At 49.4% G+C, this 12,429-nt stretch overlaps 7 protein-coding genes across 7 annotated transcripts; 4 read left to right on the plus strand and 3 right to left on the minus strand.

Moving 5' to 3' along the window:
* Window positions 1-177: 177 nt before the first annotated feature.
* RRP45 (3'-5'-exoribonuclease) lies at window positions 178-1,112 on the minus strand (the record flags this gene model as incomplete). Its single annotated transcript, XM_064896662.1, has 2 exons — window positions 178-895; window positions 946-1,112. The coding sequence occupies 2 exons, from the start codon at window positions 1,110-1,112 to the stop codon at window positions 178-180; spliced, it is 885 nt and encodes a 294-aa protein (XP_064755612.1).
* A 382-nt stretch (window positions 1,113-1,494) lies between these two features.
* CWC15 (complexed with cef1p) lies at window positions 1,495-2,283 on the plus strand (the record flags this gene model as incomplete). Its single annotated transcript, XM_064896663.1, has 2 exons — window positions 1,495-2,184; window positions 2,239-2,283. 2 exons carry the CDS (start codon window positions 1,495-1,497, stop codon window positions 2,281-2,283), a joined length of 735 nt encoding a protein of 244 aa, XP_064755613.1.
* An 872-nt stretch (window positions 2,284-3,155) lies between these two features.
* LTR64_002292 (uncharacterized protein) lies at window positions 3,156-4,078 on the plus strand (the record flags this gene model as incomplete). Its single annotated transcript, XM_064896664.1, has 3 exons — window positions 3,156-3,489; window positions 3,559-3,778; window positions 3,853-4,078. 3 exons carry the CDS (start codon window positions 3,156-3,158, stop codon window positions 4,076-4,078), a joined length of 780 nt encoding a protein of 259 aa, XP_064755614.1.
* A 1,593-nt stretch (window positions 4,079-5,671) lies between these two features.
* Window positions 5,672-6,886, plus strand: LTR64_002293 (uncharacterized protein; the record flags this gene model as incomplete). The annotated part of the gene is made up of 1 exon (XM_064896665.1): window positions 5,672-6,886. One exon carries the CDS (start codon window positions 5,672-5,674, stop codon window positions 6,884-6,886), a length of 1,215 nt encoding a protein of 404 aa, XP_064755615.1.
* A 584-nt stretch (window positions 6,887-7,470) lies between these two features.
* LTR64_002294 (uncharacterized protein) lies at window positions 7,471-7,800 on the minus strand (the record flags this gene model as incomplete). Its single annotated transcript, XM_064896666.1, has 1 exon — window positions 7,471-7,800. The coding sequence occupies one exon, from the start codon at window positions 7,798-7,800 to the stop codon at window positions 7,471-7,473; it is 330 nt and encodes a 109-aa protein (XP_064755616.1).
* Window positions 7,801-8,903: 1,103 nt separating this feature from the next.
* ISC1 (phospholipase C type enzyme) lies at window positions 8,904-10,433 on the minus strand (the record flags this gene model as incomplete). Its single annotated transcript, XM_064896667.1, has 1 exon — window positions 8,904-10,433. The coding sequence occupies one exon, from the start codon at window positions 10,431-10,433 to the stop codon at window positions 8,904-8,906; it is 1,530 nt and encodes a 509-aa protein (XP_064755617.1).
* Window positions 10,434-10,844: 411 nt separating this feature from the next.
* LTR64_002296 (uncharacterized protein) lies at window positions 10,845-12,392 on the plus strand (the record flags this gene model as incomplete). Its single annotated transcript, XM_064896668.1, has 2 exons — window positions 10,845-12,115; window positions 12,182-12,392. 2 exons carry the CDS (start codon window positions 10,845-10,847, stop codon window positions 12,390-12,392), a joined length of 1,482 nt encoding a protein of 493 aa, XP_064755618.1.
* Between the last annotated feature and the right edge of the window lie 37 nt (window positions 12,393-12,429).

Raw genomic sequence — 12,429 nt, forward strand, 5'->3', positions numbered from 1 at the left:
TCGACGCATACCTACTACGTTGCTAAGTCACAAGGTCATGTTTGTTCACGATTAACCACTGGGCCATTGTCACTGGAGATCTGGTTACTATGTGTGCATTATCTTGAGGCCACGTTCTATTGTGTTGGACCCGGCAGACAGGTCGATCGCCAGAATCTATAAAGCACACACCCCTGGTCAACCAATAGGTGCTTCACCACGTTCATTTTCTGCAGACTGACCACGAATATCTCTTTTAGCCAGGTCTGCTGTCAGCCTCGCTCGCATGGACTTGTTCATCTCTCGCGCTTTGAAAATGGCAACCTGAAAACACTTCACCACAATGGCTGGATCCACTGGCTTTCCTCCATGCTTGGCAATCTGGCAGACCTCGAAATCATTGGCTGTCACCACCATCTCAGCCTCTCGGACTTGTTCCTCCTTCGCTGTTGCATCCAGAAGTACTAGCTCGCCATCTGCATAGAAGCTGAAAGTTACACAGATCGGCGAGTGAAGAATACTTAACGGTACAGGGACACGCTCGGCCATGGTATGTATGGTGACACGCTCACCTTCGACGGAAACTTCTGGTCTTCGAAAGTGGTGTAATGCAGCCATCGTGGCAATGCAGCACGCATCGGTTAGGCCTCCGTCAAAGTCTAATACGTGGACGTCGGCACGGACTGACCAACACTTCTGACCTGCCACGATACACAACGACTCTGTGTCGATTGCTCGAGATCTTCGGATTGCCTTTTCCAAAATGCGCGACAACAGCACTTCCTGCTCCGTGGGTCGACCAATCTCGAATCCAGGAGAGGCTATCGGGCTGAGTTCCGTGGTGATTGTGAAGATGCCATCGAATTTGCGTTCTTCGGAAGGTTTGGTCACTTCTGCTGAGATTTGGACATTGACCCTTCAGATACATTAGTTAATCTTTCGTGCATGCTGCTGCTCTGAACCCACTTTGTCTTGCCTAATGTGACCGTAGCATTGCCAAGCTGCTGGCCGTATGTGAGGTCAATGGACCTATATTGATCGAGCTGGCGCCCGTCAAGCCGTAATTTGGACGATATTAGTGCTTCAAGAATAAAATTCTTCTCGACATTGGATACATCCGCGATTCGAGGCATCCTCTCAGCGTTTATCGTCGATTTCGAGATGGTAACGTGGTAAGCCGAGCGGTGGGCAAGAGGCTTTCAACATTATGGTTGGCCAGGCCTGCGATGACTGTGCATTTCTTCTCACAAAAGCCGCTTGCTATAAAATAAAAGTGTTCATAGTCCATTTGTGACTTTCATTTCTGCAGGGTTACTAAGTCCACCCACGTAGTTAGCCTGAGGCATCCACGCTACGTTTCAGCCTTTCGTGAATTTCCCTCTGAAAGAATGCTCATATTTCTATACGACCACAATTCACACGGAAGTTGCGCACAGGTTCACACAGAGGTGGCTTCACTGTATACTACGCTGTACTTGAGATACCCCACGACATCTTTGAACCTGTTAGCGCAAGATGACCACAGCACACAGACCAACGTTCGATCCTGCTCGAGGAAAAGAAGCACAGCGCGGACCAGCGTACCACCAACGTCTCCAGGCAGCACACACTCAGCTCAAATACCGCAAAGCCGGTCAAGGAGGTGATGCTGGGTTCCAAGAACGCGATCTGCGCGCAGAGCTTCTAGCAGCAGAAGCAGCACATTTCAGCAAAAAGAATGGCAGTTCAAGCACAACTCCAGCTGTCGCAGGCTCGAAACGTGCGATCGAGCAAGCCACAGACAGCCCAGACTCCGACCAGGTCCAAGAAGACGAAGAAGCAAAACGCAGACGTATTTTGGAAGAGACACGAGAAATAGACAAAGACGATAGTGACGAGGACGATGATAGCAGCGAAGAAGACGATGATGACGAAGAAGATGAGACAGCCGAACTCATGCGTGAGCTAGAGAAGATCAAGCGCGAACGTGCTGAAGCAAAAGCGAAAGAAGAGGCTGAAAAGGCTGCAAAAGAGCAGGATCAGCGCGAGGAGGAGATCGCATACGGTAACCCATTACTGAATCCGAAAAGTTTTGATTTGAAGAGGAGGTGGGACGATGATGTGGTCTTCAAGAACCAGGCTAGGGGCACGGAGCAGAAAACCCAGAAAGAATTTGTCAACGATCTGCTGAGATCGGATTTCCACAAGAAATTCATGTCCAAATACGTGAGATAAAAGTGACAACGCAGGACATGTCTGCACGAAATTACAGGTCACTAGCGTCGAAGGCTGCAGGCAACAAGGGTTGGCTATGATCGAGCATAGAGAAGGCACTGTCGTATCGCGAACGACACCCTTACGCCTGGCTATTCCAATATGTGAGCCTTTGACGTCTCAAAGATGTGTGTTCGATCAAGGTCGCCTTTCTTGAAAAGTTCAACCATGAGGTTGCACATAAAGAACACCAGAAAAGGGGTCGGCCATGCCAATGCGAGGCACGTCGCGCACTGATCACGCAACGACAATACCTTAATCCATGCAAGATTTTGCACTGATGCCTGGCGGCTTGCTCTGGCACTTGTGGTACTCAGGGAGCGACTGAACTGGTGGTTTGTGTGATTGTGATGGCCATGCACGCTCACCCGCTCGTACAGCCTTGTGAAACCGAGAAGCTTATTTTTTAGCCTATACTGCTCCGTATTTTCGTGGAGGATTCTTCTGCAAGAAGCGGGAACTATCTCTAAAGGCGCCCACACGTCATTTTGCGGGGAAACCAGCCTTGACTGGTTCGCTATGGTCTGGTTCCTGACTCTACGCTCGATTGAGGTGCGCAACAGACTGGCATGAAGCAGGGTTTTGCAAGCACATCAGCTCCTCATCTTGGCCTTGGTGAAACGATTCTTGCAGAGTTGCATGTCGCAGCAGGAATATCTTGTGTCAGATCGTTGTTATGAGGGGTCGAGGGAATCGTCTATTGGCCCTTTTCTGGCCTCATGTAGGGCATCGTGCGATCTAACGAGCATATGATCCTGTTCCAGCAACTCTTGTCTCTACAAGAGCCAGGTCGAGAGATATAACATCCGCTGCTCCGCTTCGCATTCCTTCCTGGCCATCTTCTGCTCCCGGTAGTTTGGAATCATTCATCTCAGTTCTACGTCCAAAAGCAGTAACAAGAACTACCATCGTCCAAAGTCATCATGAGCCGAACGAACGACGGACTAGACCCTTCCAGTACCACTGACGCCTACAGTAGCTTGCGCGGCGCCGATTCCCAAGGCGCTAACTACCGCAGTAATGACGGTCTGGATGCAAGCGGTACCAGCGATGCTTACGGCAGCACCACAACAAGCAGTCGAACTCGTGGAACCGATGGTCTAGACACCAATACTAGCGACGTATACGACACTGGCAGCAGTGGTCGTGGTGACTATGGAGGAGGTGCCTATCGCACAACCGATGGTCTGGATTCTGGCAGCACCAGCGATGCCAGAGGAGGTACTATCAATCGTGGTGGTGATACGCGCTATGATGGTATGCTCCTGAACCTTCTTACTCAAGGACTTACAGTGAGAAGTAGCTAACGACTCTGTGCTCTCACAGACCGCACGAGCGGTGGCCTAGGTGCCGACGACACAATCGGCTCGAACACTCGTACTGGCGGCGCAGGTCGAGGCGGTGACCAAGAGACGAGCCAATATACTTCCGGCGGTCTCGGTGCGGACGACACCTACGGCACTGAGGGAGACACAGGCGGCAACGATACAGGTTACGACCATAACTACGGTATGGGCACAGGCAGAACCGTCGAGCAGGAGAAAGGGTGAGTACCCAACCGCTCCCTATCTCCAACAAACTCCCTGTAACGCAACAAACACTAACATAACACTTTCACAGCGGCATCCTCCCCACCGAGCCAGGTCGCGTTGACTCACGAGGCGAAGAGCAAGGCCTGGGTCATAGTGACAGAGGCGCTGATACCACAAGTACCAGCCAAAGTGGTTCAGGCGGCGACTCCACCATGGGTAAGATGATGGAAAAGGCAGGTGGCATGTTCAAGAACGAGAAATTGCAGCAGAGAGGAGAGGAGAAGAGACGCGAGGCTGGAGCGGGTGGCTATTGAGTGATCGCTAGCTCTTTGGTTTGTCGGTGGACGACATTTTTGAGCCACAGCCATTGGCTTCCTTGTAAGAAGACAAGCACAGCATGAACATCAAACGTTAGAGTTTCACTTAGACCCGCAACAGTCTCGGTTTCTAGTAGTCAAAGGCTGTTGCAAGACTGTAATCTGGTTATCCAGCGATTACTACAGCCTACGCTCTGAAGAAGCGAGAGAATTTACAGGCTGGGCATTACGACGTAACAATATCTTCTCTAACTTGCAGGTCATACCGTACGGCGACTTTACGTTCCCAGAAGACAACGAGGGCTTCAACGAAATATGGTGCAGAGGTGCAGACACCGAGATTCTCACAGCTATGCAAATAACACGGGCTGGCCACCCTAAATTGTGGGCGTGGGTTCAGAAGAACATGGGCGTCCTCTCCGCATGTCCACACAAAAGGATATCTGATCCCTTGGACGAGGAGTCAGCATCATTCTATGACTCATAGTCGGACACATAGTCAGATCCGGTGCAGGCATGAGACTTTATAACAGATACATAACAGAAACAGAACAGAGAGCAAGAGCAGAGCTAGAAGAGAGCGCGGACAGACCTAGGACAGACTGTCTAACTCCGAAATCGCGTTTCCAGCGACAGAATCAAACTCATCGGCGAGATTGTGGGACAGCCTTAGGAGGAATGTTGCTGTGAGCTCATGGTTCTCAGAGAATTACTGAGACACGAAGAAGACTATGTTTAGGTGACTGCAATCTTGACGAAGCGGATGAATCTATTTGACACAGGGTTCCGTAAGAAAACTACTTTTCTTCACCACGAACGCTTCTGGTACCCTTCTCTGGCTAGGGGGGATCGTTTGGCATGCCGGTAGTCGCTCTCCTGTAGTCCGCAGCTGTCCTACAACCAAGTGCTTTCGATTCTTCAACCTGCTACGAATGAGCTCAGCGTCTACCATCGTGCAGGAATTACATACAAAGTCAGACAGAGCTTTACTGTCAGCTTCAGAATGTGTGTACGTGGCTAACGCTATTCCACAGGGTGATTGCTGTACTGGCTATTCAGTACTCATGTGACTATGCTAAGTTGACATTTTTATACCGAATTGTGAGTCTGGGAACGGAATATGTCGTGCTGGCTTAAGGCTTGACGGCACTGCTACCCCACTTAGCTGAGATTTGCCGAAAAACTATTGATATTTCCTTTTGTTTCTCGAGTGAAGTTCGTGTTAGCAGTGTCTTGAGATGTACAGTGATAGAAGGTCTGTATTCCAGCGATTTCGAATTGTCGTGCCAGCAATCGATAAGTACACGATCTAGTCCCGAAATGGCAAAATCACAATAGTGCGTCATCGCGTGTTTCGTGGCCCAGCCTCTCACTTTCTGCAACCACTTTGCTCAACTCCCAACCACGTCCTTCGTAAACGAAGGACAAAGCTCGGATCATATTACAGTCACCTGCTCTACTCATCCTGTTTTACAAATCATCTCAAGCACGATCAAAGAATTTTAGAATCAATTGAATCGCTACCTACGGCCAAAGAGAAGACAACCACAGGATTTTCGAAGCAGCCGACCGCGAGCTGTCAGCTCTAATATGGCACCTCTCAACAATCTCCTACATTCGTTTGACCTCTCGCAATACCTCGAATCTCTCACCCTCAAAGAACGCGAAGATTTGACCCATCCTCATCCTGAAATCGCACGAAGAGACGAGAATGAGGAACTGAAATCACCAGGACCATGGACTGCAGTATCGCCTTCTCCATCCACGACCACATCACTTTCCACTCCACTTAGGGTGCAACTTCAAGCACGAAATAACCCAACAGGAGCTCTACCAACCGGCAATGGTCAACCAACTCATGGCGGCGCTATTGACCCCAATGAGGTTAACATGGTAGCCGTCCAGTCTGCATTCGCTGTTATCGGCTGTGCTATGGTGGTTGGCATAATCTGGTTCTTCTTCTGGGCTAAGAATGGTGGCTTTCAATGGAGAAGGGGAGATTGGGACGACTATAAGTCGACTGTGTTACGACGAAAAGGTCCTAATGGCACGACTCTCAGTAACGCAACCAAGAGCACACGATTAGGTGGTGGTTCAGTCGTTGGACAAGGATTTTCAGACCGAGATACAAACAGCTACATGGACGATACGAGTACAATATACACCGGCACGATGACCGAGTTGAGCAGTAGCACTGCCCCAATCATCAAGGAAAAGCAAGGACAATACACTGGCGACAAGAGAGACCGAAAGAAGAAGTCTCGACGAAAAGAAGACAATGCCAAAGAGCGAAAACAGCGAGAAATGAAAGAAGCTGCCTTCGAAGGTGCTCACGACGACGATGTACGCGCCTACATGGCTGAGAAACCTGCGCGAGTCGGCGGCATCAACGCTCACAGCGACACCCTCCACTACGGTACAGACTACACAGACACCGAGCCAAGCGTACACTCCTCAGCACCACGACAATCTGCCCGCCATCAGCCCTCTGCCGCTGCTGCACCACCACCACCAACCGTACCTCAACACCACAAACAACCATCGTCCTCTCGAGGCGCAGCCAAACCTTCAAAACGTGACTTCAGCTACACAATTGGTGGCCACCAGGAACAAAAGCACTTCTCCATCGCACCGAGCCAGCGCTCTGCATCTCCCCCACCATTACGCGTGCCTGCGAGAAGTATTCAGCAGGAGAACACACAGGCGTATTTCCATCCGATACCTGGTTTGAGTGGTGCTGCGCAGGCAGGACGACAACAACAGAATGGATTCAGACGTGGTGCGGGCACGGATCTGGATGATTAGGTAGTGCTGTGCCCGTAATATGGTCTACACTGACGGGGTTGAGGTTAAGCGCTTCCTTGGATAGGAGCAGGGTGGGCAGTAGATAGACAACCTACATAGCATGATAGACCAATGAAGAAACGATTCACGACAACAGACCTGCTCGTTGTCAGTATGTATATTCTCCTCCGTATGTTATGCCCGAATGCTGCTGTTGTAGAAAGCACAAGGGTATGAGTCGATAAAGTTTGATGAGGAAGGAACGATTGAAAATATTAATGCATTCCTGCATAACTTCGTTATTGATGCACCCCTTTGCACCACTGACTGTGATCATTGCACAAAGCCATCCGCACACCCGTACTGCTTTCGAGGCCAGATGTAAACATGAATGTATGTACCTATGCCTCGGGCTGCCGTCGTGCAGGCGCATATTATACTATCATTCTGCGTATGTAGTAGACCCGTCCACCCCTCCTCATGTCATTTCATGTCATATCATATCGCATCATAACACATCGCAATGACTCAGTCACAGACAAGCAAGCAAGTAAGCTCACAGCTGCCACTTGCGCATTCAAGCACGACCATATCCATTTCAATCTTCACTTCCTCGTCCTCGCTCCCTTCCCGTCCGTTCCCCTCATCTTCTTCGCCCCAGCAGCTTTCTTCCCTGGCTTGTTCGTGATTGTGCCTTCAGCCTTCTCAAGCGCACCCTCGACTTTATCCTTGAGAGGTGGCTGTCTCTTGTGGCTGGTATTTGGAGCGCGTTTCTTGGTTACGCCTGCGCCTGTGGTGCTTTTCTTGGTGGTGGTGGGTCTCTTGGTTGCGGTGGTCGAAGTGGTTGTGGCTTTGCGCTTGCGCTCGGGAGTGGTTGAGACTGCGGCGGCGATGCGTGGTTTGGAGCTGCCTGTTGAGGCGCGTGTTGAGGCCATTTGTGTGGTGAGAAGTGAAGTGGAAGCGAGTTTGGGAGATTTAGTCGTGGCTGTGAAGGAGTGTTAGTTGTGTTCAAAGGTGGGCGCGTGATGAGGATGGGATGCGATATGGAAATTATGCCTGAGCGACAGCAGAGATGAGAAGAGATGGGAACGTAGGGTGGGAAGGGCGTTTATATAGTCGCGATCACGAAAAAATCATCTGGTCAGCAGGGTAAGGGGGATTTTGCGCAACTTGTAGGCAATGCAAGACTGACTCGATCGGCTGACTGGGACAAAAGCAAGATAAGACAACAGCGTAAGAACACATACCTTTTGATAAAAGCTTGCTGTAGACCTTGGAAGTCGATAGCAGGTAAATAACTAGTGCGGGATTACAATAATCCAAGTCGCGATCGATAATATGGCGGTGGTGATTTATTGTGGTAGAAAAAGGTGAGAAAAGTCGATCGAAAAGTGGGCGATCGAGCCAGTTCTTGTAAGCTGGAAAGTTGGAGGAGTCGTTCTGCGATCAACCACGCCCATGTCAAAACCACAACCACACCATACACTTCATTTTCTGCTTTCGACAGTCACAGTGGTTGTTTTGTATGCTGATTCTCGATTTCATGTTGTCGCGTCACTTATTCAGGTCGACAGAAGTGTCGCGATTGCTCGATTTTGGCTGACCTGATTGGATTCGAAGCTCAATTGCATAAGCGCTCATGCCCGAGAGCGCTTGTTCCAGCTTTTCCGTAAACCTTCCTCGTCGATCAACTTCACTCCGAAATCCTTCCTAATGCTAGCAATACTATCATGATGACAGTGAAAGCTCTTCTCACTTCTTCGAGTTTACTTATAGTGCGATGCATCTCTTGACCTTCGAAGATGATCAGGCCACCAACCACGGCCAAGCCAATTAGGATAGCTACGACCAATAATGTGTGGATGAGAGATGGAAAGAGCTGCAGTACTGTGATCAGGCGCATTTCGTCGAACGGCTGCATCTCGGCTGTGACATGTTAAAAACCTGTTCTGCCGTCTATCCTATCGACTTTGAGTGCATGGATGCACATCGACTCATGCTTCGCTGTGTGATAAAATTTGTTTGTGTATGCGAATGCTCAGTCATACCAATCCTGGAGAGGTTTCTCTTCAGGCATAGGTCCGCCTTCGAGATAAAGCGCATTTCGCACTTCCCATTCGAATTCGTTCAGTGCTCGTAACTCGGATCCGACGAACAAACCTCCGATAAGGCCATCCAATGTGCCTCCCAAGATACCGAGCGTGCTAATCAAAAGTAGGACAAATGCAACGTAGTTGTATTTGGACCACCATATTGCGACAAAGCTGCCGATTGAGAACAGAGCAGATCCTATGAAGTGCCCTAGTCTCCATCGTCGTTGTTTTCGCTCTCGCAATGTGTATTTGTTTATCATGGCCAGGATCTGCTCATAGAAGGACGGTGTGATTACACTTGTGGTGGGTTGATGTGATATCAGCTTTGCAAGGTCTGCGTCTCTCATACTAACGATGTCTTCCGTCGCACTACCGGACCTTGGCCGTTGTAATGGGCCTTGTGCTTCCACCTCTAGAAACGAGCTCGTAGAAGGTGAGCCTTGCGAAAGTGTTGCCTCAACTGCGAAGTGATCACTAAGCGAGCAACGTATTGTGGGATGTCTTTCGGTCAGAGCGACTTGTACTTGGTCGACTTTCCAACCTTCCTCGAACCCTCCAAAGAAGATGTAATCGAGTCGCTTGGCACGAGGGTCGAGCTCTGCGGGTAAGATCTCCCGGTCATGACCTTTCTCCAAAGCCTTTCTATGAGCCTCGTTCCAACGCCAGGTATTGACAATGCTATCGCAGGTATGTCCGTGTTCATTGAGGCTCTCCTGTACATCTGGTGTTGGTGCAAGCTGCAGCCGTTTTCGTCGATCTGCTTCGGCGACATCGATGCTGGCTCCGATACTGCTAGCAGGTTTGGCGTCTCGCCAAACATCACGCACCGACCCGCGACTCTCGATGAGAACATGCGCGAAACTCATAGGAACCATATTAAAATCACCAAGCCCTATCACAAGATGGCCCCGAAGTCTAGCATCCTTCATCAATTTCGCGATGTCCCAGGCTTGTGCTGTCCTATGACAGATGTAGCTGTCATTTGGTTCTCTTTCATAAGGAGCATGTAGATGGGTGTTGAACACTTCCGCAATCTGTCCGTCGGGAAGTCGCAACTTCGCACAAGCTACACCCTTTCCCACAAACCAGTCGCCACGGAAGAACGCTGTCGGTCGGCCATTCAGAGGGTAACGAAACATCGACGATTCAACAATAGGAAAGCGGCTCAATATGACCAATCCACCACCAAAGATGCCAGAGTGGTAGAACTTTCCATATGGTAAAACTCTCTTCGTGCTCTGTCGGATAGACTGATAGTCACTGTAGGTCCAGCATTCCTGAAGACCCACAATGTCCAAGGCTGGTTGATGAAGTGACAACCGCCTGCCAATTTCAGCCAGTCGTTCGATGCGGTATTTCGCTAAATACTTCAGTCCCCAACAATTCAGTGTTAAAATATGTAGAGATGAAACAATTTCATCAGAATCGAGGAGCGTCGTCTCCCTGCTGCGTGCTGCGGCAGAAGTTGGCGCCATCTTCACTAAATCTTGATCGTAGCTCTTATTGGCTGTAGCTGCTACTTTGAATGCCAAGCAAAATCTTTATGAACGAGAAGCTCGAAACTCCTGTTACTGAAAGCCCTGAAGGCATAACGAACATCGACTGCAAGCGATTTGCGACCTCGCAAAGCCAAAGTGAGAAAGACCTCAAAACAATCCTCAGGGTCGTGGTTGCAAGGAGTCAAAGAATCTCATCATCGATCGAGCGGCCACAATACGACAGCCTGATGACATCTACGCTAACTGAATTCGGAAAGCAAGGCTACACAGCCCTCCACTCTTTCCCTGGTCATCGAGTCCACCTCACTTTCGTATCACACACACATCATCCTCACTTCATAATGTACACGAACCCTCGAATCCTGTTGGTGAAGTACGTGTATGAAGATGACAGCCGTGCTTCCGGCAGAGTTGTTGTCCTTGATATGCCGCTTCGCTGGCCGAGATGAGCTTAAAGCATTGCGCTTAACTAACCACGCCTTCGCGGTGCCTGCTACAGAGCTGCTGTTCAGGCAGATCCATGTTTCGCCAAACTCGTATAGCTTTGATCGGGCTTACGATGTCGTCGCAAGTCAGAAGATAAGCAAATATGTCAGAAGCCTTGTCTACCATTTTGGTATGCTTGGAGACTACTATGCAGGATTCGACGCGTTCAAACATGAGTATTTCGCAGCACGAAAACCAGGCGAGAAACGCGATCTTTCTGAAGTCACAGCTGAAGTATTGTGGTGCTACAATTGTTGGCTCGAAGAGATTGATGCACAGAGGACTTTTGAGCTCAGGGACGAAAGAGAGGAGCTTCAACGTTTGTGTGCCGGCTTGCCCAATTTGGAGATCGTGAAGACACTACTAGACGATATCGATTCCCTTGATGATCCTCAAGACTATATTGGCAAGCGGACAGGCATGTTCGCAGCAGAAGATCATGGTGAAGCGCGTTTTGCTAAAACGTTCGATGCGACAGTTTCAAGATCTTTGAGGGACATTTCAGCACGATCTATCCAATGGCTGGATCTCCTGGAGATGGTTGAGGCCTTAGATCTTAACGTGTCACATACACATGGCGACTCTTTTCGAAAAGCGGATTACCGAAATGAGGCGCTGGAGCAGTCACAGCTTCTGGACAAGTACTACATTGGCTTGAGAGATGCGTCTGCATGGCATAGACTTGAGGAATCAAGCTTGTGGAGCAGGTTGCAGCGATTGAGATTCCTCGAACTAGGTATCTACAACCCTGTCAACGAGCAAGCGGTTGACGAGGATGGTTATGTTCGTGATCATACTAATGCCTTGGACGTGATATTACACGCCTCGAGCAATCTTGAAGTTTTGAAGTTGGATTTCGACGAGTTGCCGTTCGAATGTCATTACGAGTCAATGTTGCCGATTTCCAGCACTATTTGCAGACATTTCTGGCAGAACCTGAGAGAGTTGAAATTGGAGGCAATATGTGTCACAGAAAATGTTCTCCTAGAGTTCTTCCGTCAGCACACAGCTAGTCTGAAAATACTACAATTGGGCGACGTTGAGTTGACCCAGCTCGACGATACTGACCAGAAGCCGAACCTTTTACGTTTGTTTCGAGGTATGAAGGACACTTTGAAGCTGACATCCTGCACGATCACAGGCAACTTCACGAATCGTGTCGATCAGTCATGGTATGTTGATACTGAAGTGGAGCAGGCTGGTTGTTTCAGAGATCAACTACAGAATTTCTTGTGCAGCACGCGCAATACAGAGACTTATAGAGATATTGCGACCTGGCCTTTCCTCATTGATGTCACCAGCTGCCAAGAGAGCGATACGTTCCACGAATTCGACCAGCTCTGCGACGACTCGTGGTATTGGTGCCCAGAATTATTGGGGGCAGATGGGTCAGAAATCTCTTCAGAAACTAGCGATATCCCACAATTCTTTCACCATTGGGAAGATTGAGCCCTGTCGAGTCGTAATACCAAAATTACTCGTGTCT

This window comes from Lithohypha guttulata, assembly GCF_036872675.1.
Source record: "Lithohypha guttulata strain CCFEE 5908 chromosome Unknown scaffold_2, whole genome shotgun sequence".
Taxonomy (NCBI): Eukaryota; Fungi; Ascomycota; class Eurotiomycetes; order Chaetothyriales; family Trichomeriaceae; genus Lithohypha; species Lithohypha guttulata.